General features: G+C 54.1%; 1 protein-coding gene across 8 annotated transcripts in view; it reads left to right on the top strand.

The window, feature by feature from the left end:
- The window catches only part of HIF3A (hypoxia inducible factor 3 subunit alpha), a 30,161-nt gene extending 18,955 nt beyond the window's left edge, over nt 1-11,206 (top strand). For 2 of the 8 annotated variants that reach the window (XM_029925599.1, XM_029925603.1), the window contains exons 12-15: nt 3,281-3,552; nt 4,582-4,699; nt 5,816-5,897; nt 6,413-6,566. In XM_029925599.1, coding sequence (XP_029781459.1) covers nt 3,281-3,552; nt 4,582-4,699; nt 5,816-5,897; nt 6,413-6,543 — 603 coding nt within the window. In that variant the 3' untranslated portion in view covers nt 6,544-6,566. Of the gene's footprint in view, nt 1-3,280; nt 3,553-4,581; nt 4,700-5,815; nt 5,898-6,217; nt 6,567-8,583 lie in introns of those variants that run through there. The other 6 variants (XM_029925600.1, XM_029925601.1, XM_029925602.1 and 3 more) reach the window with 6 other exon arrangements.
- The last annotated feature ends 388 nt before the right edge of the window (nt 11,207-11,594 follow it).

Genomic DNA, 11,594 nt, shown 5'->3' on the forward strand with positions numbered 1-11,594 from the left:
CCCGCGTCGGGCTCTGTGCTGACAGCTCAGAGCCTGGAGCCTGCTTCGGATTCTGTGTCTCCCTCTCTCTCTGCTCCTTCCCTGCTCACACTCTGTTCTCTGGGTCTCTCAAAAAATGAATAAATGTTAAAACAAAAAGAGGGGGAGGAGAGAGCACAGGTGTCACTTGTCCACAGCAGTTTTGAAATCCCGTTGGGCAACTATGGAAGGTTCCGTGATCAGAACCCATTCCTACTACAGTAAAGCCTTGGTTGGCAAGTACAGTTCATTCCAGAAACATGCTCGTCATCCAAAGTACTCGTACATCAAAGCAAATTTCAGGAACCGTTGGCTCAGCTGTGATCATGTGACCTTCCCCATCACTCACTACTCGTATGACAAGCCATCCTCGTTTACCAAGTTCACGTGTGTTAGAAACGCTTCCGGGTCTCGTGGAACACTTGCAGAGCAGGTTGCTGGCAATCCAAGGTTTTACTGTACTTCCTAGGAGCTTTCTCCACGGTTCTAGAATCCTCCATTTTCCATAAAAGCACTTCTTAGGAGCTTTGGTGGTCCAAAGTTCTCTTTCCATTTAGCACTGTCTCTGTCCCTTCCTGTCTAAGCTGGCAGTGTGTCTTTTTATATAAGAATCTTTTTTTTTTTTAAGGTGTGGGTCTTGTCGGCATGCCCTCCCTTAGGCAAAAGTCACGCCCACAGATCTCATTGAGATAAGCCCTTTTCTACCTTGGGCTTTTGCTGAGATGCTGAGTGAGCGTGACGGTGTGCGGAAGTTTAATAGGAGCCCTGTTGTCTGAGAAGATCAGTTAGCACATCCTTAAGCTCCAGTTTATCTGCCTCTAGGACATGGTAGGCAATGCCCTTGATCTTTCTGAAGTCTTCATAAAGAATTTATGTCACGCCCTGACTTCATCTTTAGACCATCCCTTCCTCAGCGTCCCTCCTTTGCTCAGAAACCATTTTCTCAATTGTAGTGTCCTTCACCATCTGGGGAGTTCCCCGGGTCCGCCAAGTGCAAGGTGAAGGTTGCAGTCCTCCAGTCAGCCACGTCTGTCTGAGACTTGTGACATCAGCCACAAGCTCGGGGGTCCGCAGGGCCACCCTCACTTCAGACCAGCTGCCTACACATTCACAGACTCTCCCTGACTCCGTCAGGGTCGATGATTTGCGAGAGCTGGCTGTGGAATTGAGCACAACGCTGAATTTAGGTTGATTTTTAATAACTTTTGAAGTTTATTTATTTTGAGAGGGAGAGCACGCACGCGTGCACAAGCGCATGAGCTGGGGGGGGGGAGAGGGAGAGCACGCATGCGTGCACAAGCGCATGAGCTGGGGAGGGGAGGTAGAGAGAGAATCCCAAGCAGGCTGTTTGCTAGCAGCTTGGAGCCCAACGTGGGGCTCTGTCTCCGGAACTGAGAGATCGTGACCTGAGCTGAAATCAAGAGTCGGTCGCTTAACCAACGGAGCCACCCAGGCGCCCAGGGTGATCGTTTAATTATAGCAAAAGAATATTAGAGCCAAAGGAAGAGATGCAGAGGGTGGAATCGGAGATGAGGTTCCCGAATGCCAAGCTTCCACGACCCCAGGGACGTGTTATGGCGTGTGGGAGCATACCCGGGGGATCGCCACTCCAGGAAGTTCACCCAGGCTGTGGTTTGGAGTTTTCACTGTGTGGGCATGACTGGATTATTGCCCAGGTAGCTGCCCTTGATCTCTGTCTCTACCTCCCCCGCACCCACGCTTCCCCTGCAGGTCAGGCTGATCTCAGGCGGCCCCAACCCTTGCATGGCATAGTTGGCCACTCAGGCACCCCCAGCCCCCAGCCTGAGCCATCTTGTCGGCAAAAGCTATCAGGTGTGGCCCCAGGGGCCCGCCCCCCGGAGCAAAGACACACGGGTCACTCAGGAAATCCTAAGGGGCCCGGGCAGAGGCCACATGCTGTTCTGAGTAAAGTTCCTTTTCCGATTCCCGGGGAGGTAGAGAATCGTTTAGACCTTCAAGTCCCGGCTCCTTCACGTCTAACATTTCTCTGTTAGCTCTTCTTTCCTCTTGTCTTTACCCCGAGGGGCCAGAACTCAGCAGCCAGTCCGCGCTCTGGCTGGGAGTCCTGTCGCTAGATCACCGGGTTCACTAGTTACGTGTTCTCTGTTCAGAAAACTGCACACAACACTCACTGGTGTTAAAGTTTAGCCACCACTACACAAAACTCCCCTTTCCTCGGGCTTCTGGTAACACCTTCCTACCTCCCTCTATGCCCACACTGGCTGGCTTCTCAGGGTTCACGTTTCCACCAGCAGTTGGTTCGAGGCGGTCTAGGCTCCGGCAGGCCCTTCAGACCCCCTCCAGCGCACGCCCACTGCCCTGTGCCAAAGCCACCTGCCTTGGAGGGGTTTGCTACTGGCAGCAAAATCTCGTCATCTGTTTCTGGGAAACAAATTGCCCTAAAGTTTAAAATAACAAGTGTGTATTACCTCACAGAATTCCCGGGGGCCCTAGGGGATGGGAGCCACTTAACTGGGTGACTTTGGCTTGGGGGGTGGGGGGGTCTCCCTCGGGAGAGATGTCACGAGACGTCTTGCAGTCAAGATGTCATCCAGGCTTGCAATCACTTGAAGGCTTGCAAGGGACCAGAAGATGTGCCTCCGAGGTCACTCAGTCATCACTCCTGGCAGGAGGTCTCAGTTTCTCACTGTGGGGGCCTCTCCCTGGGGCTTCCCCCAGAGCAAGTGACCAGAGAGTGTGCCGCAAGAACAGAAGCCACGGTTTTCCTTTTATGACCCAACACTGGGAGTCACACACCATCATCCCCTCAATATCCCATTGTTCCCAGACCCACCCTTGTCACTGTAATAGGGAATTAGTTACACTAGGGCGTGAATACCCAAGGTGGGGGTCCTTGAGAGCCATCTGGTGACTGGCTACCACAGAGTCCTTACACCCATTTTACAGATGAGGAAACTGAAGCTCAGACCTTTTTTTTGAGAGAGAGAGAGAGAGAGAGAGAGAGAGAGAGCAAGCATGAGCATGGGGAGGGGCAGAGAGAGAAGGGGACAGAGGATCTGAAGCAGGCTCCATGCTGACAGCAGGGAGCCCAATGCGGGGCTCGAACTCACGAACCGTGAGATCATGACCTGAGCTGAAAGGATGCTTAACCGCCCAAGCCACCCAGGTGCCCTTGGCTCTCGGCTTCGGGCACACAGCTCAAATGTGGTGGAGCTGGGACGCCAGCCCACGCCCGCCGAGGCCAAGGCTCATGCCCCTAACCTCCCCCCGCCTCCCGCAGGACGTTGATGCTCTGGATTTGGAGATGCTGGCGCCCTATATCTCCATGGATGATGACTTCCAGCTCAGCTCCAGCGAGCAGCTCCCCAGGGCCTTCCACAGACCTCCCGGCGCCGTTCCCCGGCCCCGCGCTCGGAGCTTCCATGGCCTGTCGCCCCCAAGCCCTGAGCCCTCCCTGCTGCCCCGCTGGGGGAGTGACCCCCGGCTGAGCTGCTCTAGCCCGTCCAGAGGGGACCCTCTGGCACCATCCCCCGTGGCTGGGGCTCGGAAGAGGTGAGCCATGGAGGAGGGATGCTGTGAAGGGAGCGAGCCCCTGTCTTGTTCCTGCCTGTTTCAGCCTCGTCCTTCATCATCCCTCCCGGTGGCCTCTGCTCCTGCCAGGCCCTCAGTGTCCCCAGCCCAGGCCATGTTTGTTCCAACCTCTGTCTCTGCCTGGGCTGTGCCCTTCTTCTGCAAGGCCCTCCGCTGTTCTCCTTGTTAATCCAAACCCCACCAGCCTGCCAGGACCCTCTCCTTTGGAACATATTTATATCTGGCCTAGTGACAATTTTTGTCACAGTTAAGAGGACATTGCAACAGTGTCAAAGAAACTGTCTAGAACTAAGTTTCCTAACACCTTTGAGGATCTGTTGAAAGCTATGGACTCTTTCCCAAGAACATTTGTACACATACAAATGCATAGTGTGCGTATAATTTCAGAGGGTCCTTGTCCCCCTGGCAGAGACATTAAATTACTGACACTCAAGTTTTTGCACTCCACGTTGTAGACATGTGCCCATTTAGTATCCAGAATGGTCCCTTTACTATCCTTATGAGGTTTTATGGCTACATCTCAGTGTTCCCCAAGGCTCTCAGCTTGGTGCTGGATGTAGAGTGAGTGCCTAATAAAGACTTACTGAATGAGGGAGGGAGGAAATTAATGAATATAGTAGGTGGATGGATGGGTGGATGGATGGATGGATGGATGGATGGACAGGTGAGTGGGTGGATGGGTGGGTGGATGGATGGATAATGGATGGGTAGGTAGATGGATGAATGGATGTTTGGAAGGAAGGACAGATGGGTGGGTGGATGGACGGATGGACAGATGGGTGAAGGATGGATCAATGGATGGGTAGGTGGGTAGATGGATGGGTGGGTACATGGATGATCAGATAGGTGGACGGATAGATGGGTGAGCGTAGGAGTAAAGGAATGAACAAGCATTTGGGGGAAAGAACGAACGCTCATCACCTCCCCGCAGTGGCGCCCACACTTGCTCAGGTTTGTTGTATTCTGAGATCCTTACTTGTTCTTCTCCAGGACCCTGGCTCAGAGTTCGGAGGCCGAGGCCGAGGGGGTGGAGCTGCTGGGAGTGAAACCTCCCAAACGGTCCCCCAGCCCAGAACCCGAGAACTTCCTGCTGCCTCCCCTCAGCCTGGTATGTTGGGGGATTCGTGGGATTCTCTGGCCCTCAGAACCTAATGGGCTTAAACCTACTGTTTTATGTGTGGGTGGGAGAACCAGAGAGGGGCAAGGGCTGGCTGAAGGTCAGTCGTCCAGGTGAGGCCAGGCAAATTGAGGTAAGTTGGCTGTAAGTTCTAAAAAGAAAAATTAAGCAGGGCAAAGGGGAGAAATACAAATTTTACTAGGTGTAGGATCCCCCTACACTCCCCTGGGGCTCCCTCGCAGACCTAGCATAGGTCTCAGCCTTGGATTATTAGTGTAGCATTAGGAACCACACGAGGTGTGGTTGACAGTATCAACAGCTCATAGTTATCAAGGGTCTACCAGATGCTGCACTAAATGTCTTTTGCATGATTACATAACTTACCCCCCATGACCCCTCTTGAGGTGTTGTTGCCATTATTATTATTATTATCATTGGTGGTGGTGGTGGTATTCACACTTACTCACCAGAGTGACCCACCCACACTCGACCAAAGGTCAAGTAGCTGCACATCGTGTGGGTCAGAGTCTGGGCAGGAAATAGCACGGCCCGATGGGGGTGTTGAGGAGCATTTAAAAGCAAGACTACTGGCCAAGGTGTGGGCGGCACGTAGGGAATCAGCAAGAGGGGGCGCAGACCCTGAGGCCCGCAGCGTGGGGAGCCGGCAGGGTGTTAGCCTGAAGGCACAGGGCAGGGAGCAGTCCCCAGATCCCGGAGATAGTAGGTCTTGTAAGAGCAGGGACACGACCAAGCTGTGACAAGCCAACAGAGAAGCAGCTGGATCAAATACCGCCCTGTTTCCTCCTCCCTCCCGGTAGCATCTCCTGTTAGGCGAACCTGACAGAGATACACAGAGCAAGGCCGCATGTTGATGGGGTCCACATGCCCAGGCCGGCTGGGGCACGGAGGAAGGGGGCACGAGGCTCTGGAGGGACACGCAGAGGAGATGTGTCTAGGGCATTGGCTTAACCCGCAGTCACATAGCCCGTAAGCGGTTGCGGAACCCCCTAGTGCTCCCAGCCACCGCCCCATCCTGCCTTCTGGGATACTGACGATGATGGTGGTGATGGCGGTGGTGGTGGCGGCGGCTTTGTCTCTGTCCTGCAGAGTTTCCTTCTGATGGGAGGGCCAGCCCCGGGGAGCCAGCGGGAACCCAGCCCCCACCTCCTGCACCTGGACGAGCCCCTCCGTGAGTAGCACCCTGGGTCCCCGGCGGGCCTGGGTCTCCTTCTCTCCTGGGACGCCTCCCAGATGGTTGAGGGAGGAGGGGGGCAATCCAGGTGGCCGGAGTGAGGGTGGGGGGCTGCCAGTGCCTGCCTGTGACCTTGGTAGAGACAGCCCCTCAGCGGCACTGAGATGGGGAAAGAGAGGCTCCGAGCGAGGCAGGGGCTTGCCAAAGCTGCGCCCTGGGGTGGAGGCTGAGCCCAGCCCCAATTTAGAGCTCCCTCCCGAAGCCCGAAGCCCGTGACTGCTTACACCCCGGGGGCTGTCCTGCCTTGTCACTCCCAGCTGCGTCGCTCTGGAAAGCAGTTCCTGCTTCTGGAGCCTCAGTATCCCCCCTCCGTCAAGTAGGATCTGTTACAATCGTTGTTACCTGAGGGAGAGGTTTCCAGCATCTCTGGAGGGGCAGCACAGCAAGGGCAAGACCTGGCTGGTAGGAAACGCTCCGGAAAGGTCTGCCCTCATGCGACGCTGGTCCTGCAGCCCCTCCCCCCAGTGAGCCTGGCTGCGGGGCTTGTTCCTGCTCCTGTCCCCACCATCCAGCCACAGCGCCACTCAGAACGTCCAGGCAGGGGCGCCTGGGTGGCACAGCCGGTGAGACGTCTGATTCTTGATCTCGGCTCAGGTCATGATCTCATGGTTTGTGAGTTCAAGCCCTGCATCGGGCTCTGCGCTGATAGCACATCGCCTGCTTGGGGTTCTCTCTCTCCTTCTCTCTGCCCCGCCCCAGCACACACAAGCGCATGCTCTCTCTCTCTCTCAAAATAAATAAACTTAAAAACAAAAAAAAAATTAGCTAGGAGATCTTTCCAAAGCACGAATCTGACCCTGACCTCCCTCGGCTCCAAACTCATCCATGGCTCCCTACTGCCCTTCTGAGGAAGACCAAGCTCCTCAATTTGCACTCCAGTCTCTGTGGGGTCTGCCCGGCGCCTCATCTCACACCGCACTCAGCTTCCCATCTTGTTTCAGCCACAGTGACTGTCTTTTGGTTCATTCTGTCCTTCTTACACGTAATAATTATTGAACACACAGTACGTGCCAGGCACTGTCCCAGGGGCTGGAGACCCGTCTGTGTACAAAAGAGAAATCCCTGCCATCATAGGGCTGACATGCTGGGTGGGGGTGACAGTCCAGAATAAAGAAACACATACGATTAAGGGCGCAAGAGAGGAACAGAAGCACTTCTGGAAAAAATAATGTATGCGAAGGAAAAGGTAACTCTGGGGTGGTGGGACTTTGATTTTAAGTAGTATGATTAAGTGGCTTCATTGAGAAGGTGACATTTGAACAAAGACCTGAGGAAGTGAAGGAGTGAGCTGTGACAGTTTCTGGGGAACGAGCACTCCAGGCAGAAGGAACAGCAAATTCAAAGGTCCTGAGGTAGGAGTGCATCTATCTTACTTAGTTGGGGCTGAAGCAGAGAAGAGGGGAGAGAGGTGGGGGGCTGACTGCAGTGGGGACTCTGTAGGGCATTGTGTGACTTTGAAGTAATCTTGCTAGAAGAGATAGTCACAGGGCCTTTGCATATGCTGATCTTTCTGCCTGAAATGCTTTTATTGCATCCTTTTGATCTCAGATCAAATATTACCCCTTCCAGAAGCCCTCCCTAACTTCCTAAGCTCGTGGCTCATAGCACTTATCATAGACCGTATTTACTAAGTGTTCATGTCATGGTGTGATTTTGGGCTGTCCTCTCCCTGGGGGTGTGAGCCGGGGGAGGGCAGGGGCCAGGCTTGTCCGGTGGTCGCCATGCTCTACCGTCTGTGTGAGGCAGGGCAGTGGCTGGGCACAGAGCAGGGCCTCAGTACAGGTCAAGTGAAGAGCTAACGTTTGCCTGGCCCCCGCTCCGTACCCGTCTCTGGGCCAAGCCTGTTGTGTACATGACCCAACCGATGCCTCTCACTGTTATGTCAGGGCCGGGAGGTTCGTCTGTCCGGTTAACCGCTGTGTGCCCGGTGCCTGGCATATCCCAGGAGCTCACCAGATATTTTCTGAATGGGTAAATTCTCCCACCGGAGGTAGACAGAAGGATCCCTGTGTCCTAGGGAACCGCGGTTCACTGGGCACTCACCAGTGCTAGTTTTGTCCAAAGCGCTTCCCGTGAATCGACTCATTAACTTTCCCACAGCAGCACCCCCCCCCCAAAGGGAGTACTGTTGGCCCATTTTACATATGAGGTAGCCGAGGCACAGAAAGGTGACATCACCCGCCTTGGGGTGCACAGCAAGTAAACAGCAGAGCCTGGGTTCCAGCTCAGGCAGCATCTGGCTCCAGCCTTTTTTTTGTTTTTAATGCTTCTTTATTTTTGAGAGAAAGCATGAGCAGGGGAGGGGTACAGAGAGAGGGGGACAGAGGATCTGAAGCGGGCTCTCTAGAGCAGAGAGCCCGATGCAGGGCTTGAACTTACAAACCGAGAGCACGACCTGATTCGAAGTCAGATGTTTAACCGACGGAGCCACCCGGCGCCCGTCTTAACTATGGTCTTAAACATCCTGGAGCCTTGCAGTTCGGAGGACAGAACTGGGTCAAGAGCTTGCTGCTGTGAACCCAGGCATGCCTGCCTCCCCACCCACGCTTCCAGCCATCAGGAGGGGAAGAAACGGGATTGGGTGGTAATTCCCCACCGGCTGACCCTCCATCTTCCCCCACAGGCCTGGGTCCCCCGCTGCTCCCTCTCTACCCGGATGAGGACACCGCGGAGCCCAGGAATCGCTTCCCACCAGTGGCAGGCCTGGCCCAGGCCAACTGAGCAGGCTCCGCAGGGCCCTTTCCCCGCGCCCTTCCACTCCCCAAAGGACCTCAACCACACTCCACGCTGGCAGCCAAAACACAGGATGGGGCCCCCGGGAAAGGGGCTCCCTCTCTCCTTTCAGCAGCCCCCGCCCACCTCGGGCCTACCTCAGCCCTCACCCCTCCGCCCCCCACGTCTGGGGGCTTTCTGGGGTGGTCTCAGCTCAGTGACCTCGGGGAGGGGGTCCCTGGCACCCTCCTCCCCCTTCTCTCAGGACTTCCCTTGGTGTTCTCTATACTGGTTACCTCATCCCTTTCTCCCACTCTCCTGGCTTGATTTTGGGTAATTAGGGGTGTGGGGTAGGGGTTCAGGTCCATGTTTCTGGGCTCTGGGGAGTAAGGATAACCAGTCACATTTATTTCCAGCCATTTTTGTTGTTTTCATGATGGGTTTTTAATTGCTATGAATTACCCGGGGTCCATAAGAATGCAGGAAGGATTCCCACCCACCCCCTTCTTCAGGTGTTAATGGAGGGGGGCCTCTGGGGCAGACTGCACCCCTAGCAACTTCAGATCAACCCCTTAGCCTCCCAAGTGGCCACCCTGCCCTGCCTGCCCCTTCACTAGGGGGCTCCTGCTGCCCCCAGTCTCCCCAGGGCACTGGCTTCATTCATGGGCTCCCTGATTCCAGGGGCAGCGTGCCTCCAACTTCCTCTGCTTCCAGATCATACAACTTCCAGCTCTGTCCAGTTCTAGGCCACTCAATTCCTGACCTTCTCTGGTTCGAGACTGGACAGCCCCCCAGTCTTAGACCTCACATGCTCCAAACCCCTGTGACTCCAGACCTCACGATGTCCAGCTCTTTCTCGTTCTGGACCTCACAGCCTCCAGCGCCATTTTCGTCCTTCAGGTCTCCAAAGTTGCCCGGTTCTAGGTCTCACAACCTCAGGCTCCAGAGCCTAGAACCTTACCAGACTTCCTCTGGTTCTAGACCTCTCCCTGTAAATGCCTCCCCCTTGTACCAGAGGTCACATGCTCTAACTCCTGCTGGTTCCAGGTCTTACAACCAACAGCTGCCTCAGATTCTGGGCCCCACCACTTAAACTTCGTATTGGTGCTAGTCTTCCTGATCTAGAATACACTTGGTTCCAAATCCAGACTTCTTAAATTTTCTAAATCAGCTCCTTCCTTTTCAACTTTCCACACTCAAGACTTGCTTTTCCAATCAAAAAGAAGTAAAATGAGCTTTATATCTTGGTCTTATAACCACTGTAGTACTTCCAGATTGCATAGTATGCTCCAATTCTCTTTGGCTCTAGACCTCATGACCTCCACCATTCACTGGTTGGAGGCTATAAAACCTTTAGACCTTGCAATTCCAAGGACCCTCTGATTGCAGATCTGATGATCTCATTTTCCCCTGATTCTTGAACTTGGCTTCAAATGTCTTCTGATTCCAGACTTCATCCTATCCATTCCTCTAGTTCTAGACCTCACAATCTCCAAGTCCTCTCCAGATCTTATGACTCCAAATTACCATAGATCTAGAACTTGGCCTCCAAACATCTTCTAATTCTAGGTCTTGCCTTCTAAGATGTTCTGGTTCTAGACCCTAAAACCCCCAGCTGCTGATTCTACATCTTGCCTCCAAAACCTCTCTGGTTCTAGAACTCAGTCCTCAGACTTTTTCTGAATTCCATTCTTTATAGTCTGTAGATCCCTCTGGTTTGAGGCCTCACAGCCTCCAATGAGCTCTGATTTCAGGTCAAAATTCCTTTGGTTCTAGAACTCAGCCTTCAAGTGCCTCTGATTCTAGAATCTGGACGTCCCCCTGTGGATTCCTCTGGTTCTGAATCTAATGACCTCTAACTCTCTGATTCCAGACCATATCCTCTTGATTCTGGGCTTCCTACCCTACTCAACTTGCCCCAATTTTGCTCTGTCTTAAGTCTTCCCAACCCAGGTCCCTCTGCTAGTGGACCTCATGCTTAAGCCTCTCCATTCTTGATCTCACATCCCTAAAGTTTCCTTGTCCTAGAACCACCACCACTACCCCACCCCCTCTCCAGAGATGCACTTCCCTTTACTTCCCCCTGGGTACCTGGGGGACCTGAGGGTCCCTTACAACCCAGGAGACTTCTCCAGCCGCACAGACACGCGCACAGCCCAGCTGCATATCACGGGTGGGGAGAGAGGCCAGGACCCCTCAGTACTCCGCCACTACCTGTGTATCCCCCATACCCCAACCCCACTTCTACGATGGTGCTACTCTTGGTTTCCCACACAAAAAGGCCTCCCTCTCTCAGCTCGGTTCACCCCCATTTTGGAAGGCACTTCTCTGTTTTGTCAGGGGGTGGCCTGTCCAGATTGGTGCTATGGGGGGAGAAGGCTCTGGTCCCTCCTTCCCTCAGGGGGTAACCTGGGCCCTCGATGGAGGGAACTGAACTGGGCTGGGGGAGGGGAAGGGACTGGCCCCGTGACTCTGGCTCTGAAACCCACGACTCTGTACACCGCCATAAAGACTTCGCCTTGGTAGGCACCAGAGCTCTGCATGTGGACTCATCTGTGGGGTCGCTTCCAGGTGTGTGGGTCCACGGGCTGCCTGTGGCACCGCAAGTCTGTGTGTGTGACTCTGTGTTCCTAGGTGGGTCTATGCCATTGTGTGACGTTGTAGTTCTATGTATGTGTCTTTGTGACACAATTCTGTGACCTGGTGGGGGGAGGGGCTGTAATTCCTTCCAGCTGTATGTTAGTGACCGCGTGAAAGGATTCTGCTTTACGGGTTTCTGCGTTCCTGGGGTGGGAGGTTTTGTGGCATTGCAATTATGCTTACACACATGGGACTGCTTTGACACTGTCATTCCATATACTGATATATGTGCTCTGTACTTGAGTGCGTGTGTGTGTGTGTGACAGAGAGAGAGGCTGCATG

Source organism: Suricata suricatta, chromosome 16 (genome assembly GCF_006229205.1).
Source record: "Suricata suricatta isolate VVHF042 chromosome 16, meerkat_22Aug2017_6uvM2_HiC, whole genome shotgun sequence".
In the NCBI taxonomy this organism is placed as follows: domain Eukaryota; kingdom Metazoa; phylum Chordata; class Mammalia; order Carnivora; family Herpestidae; genus Suricata; species Suricata suricatta.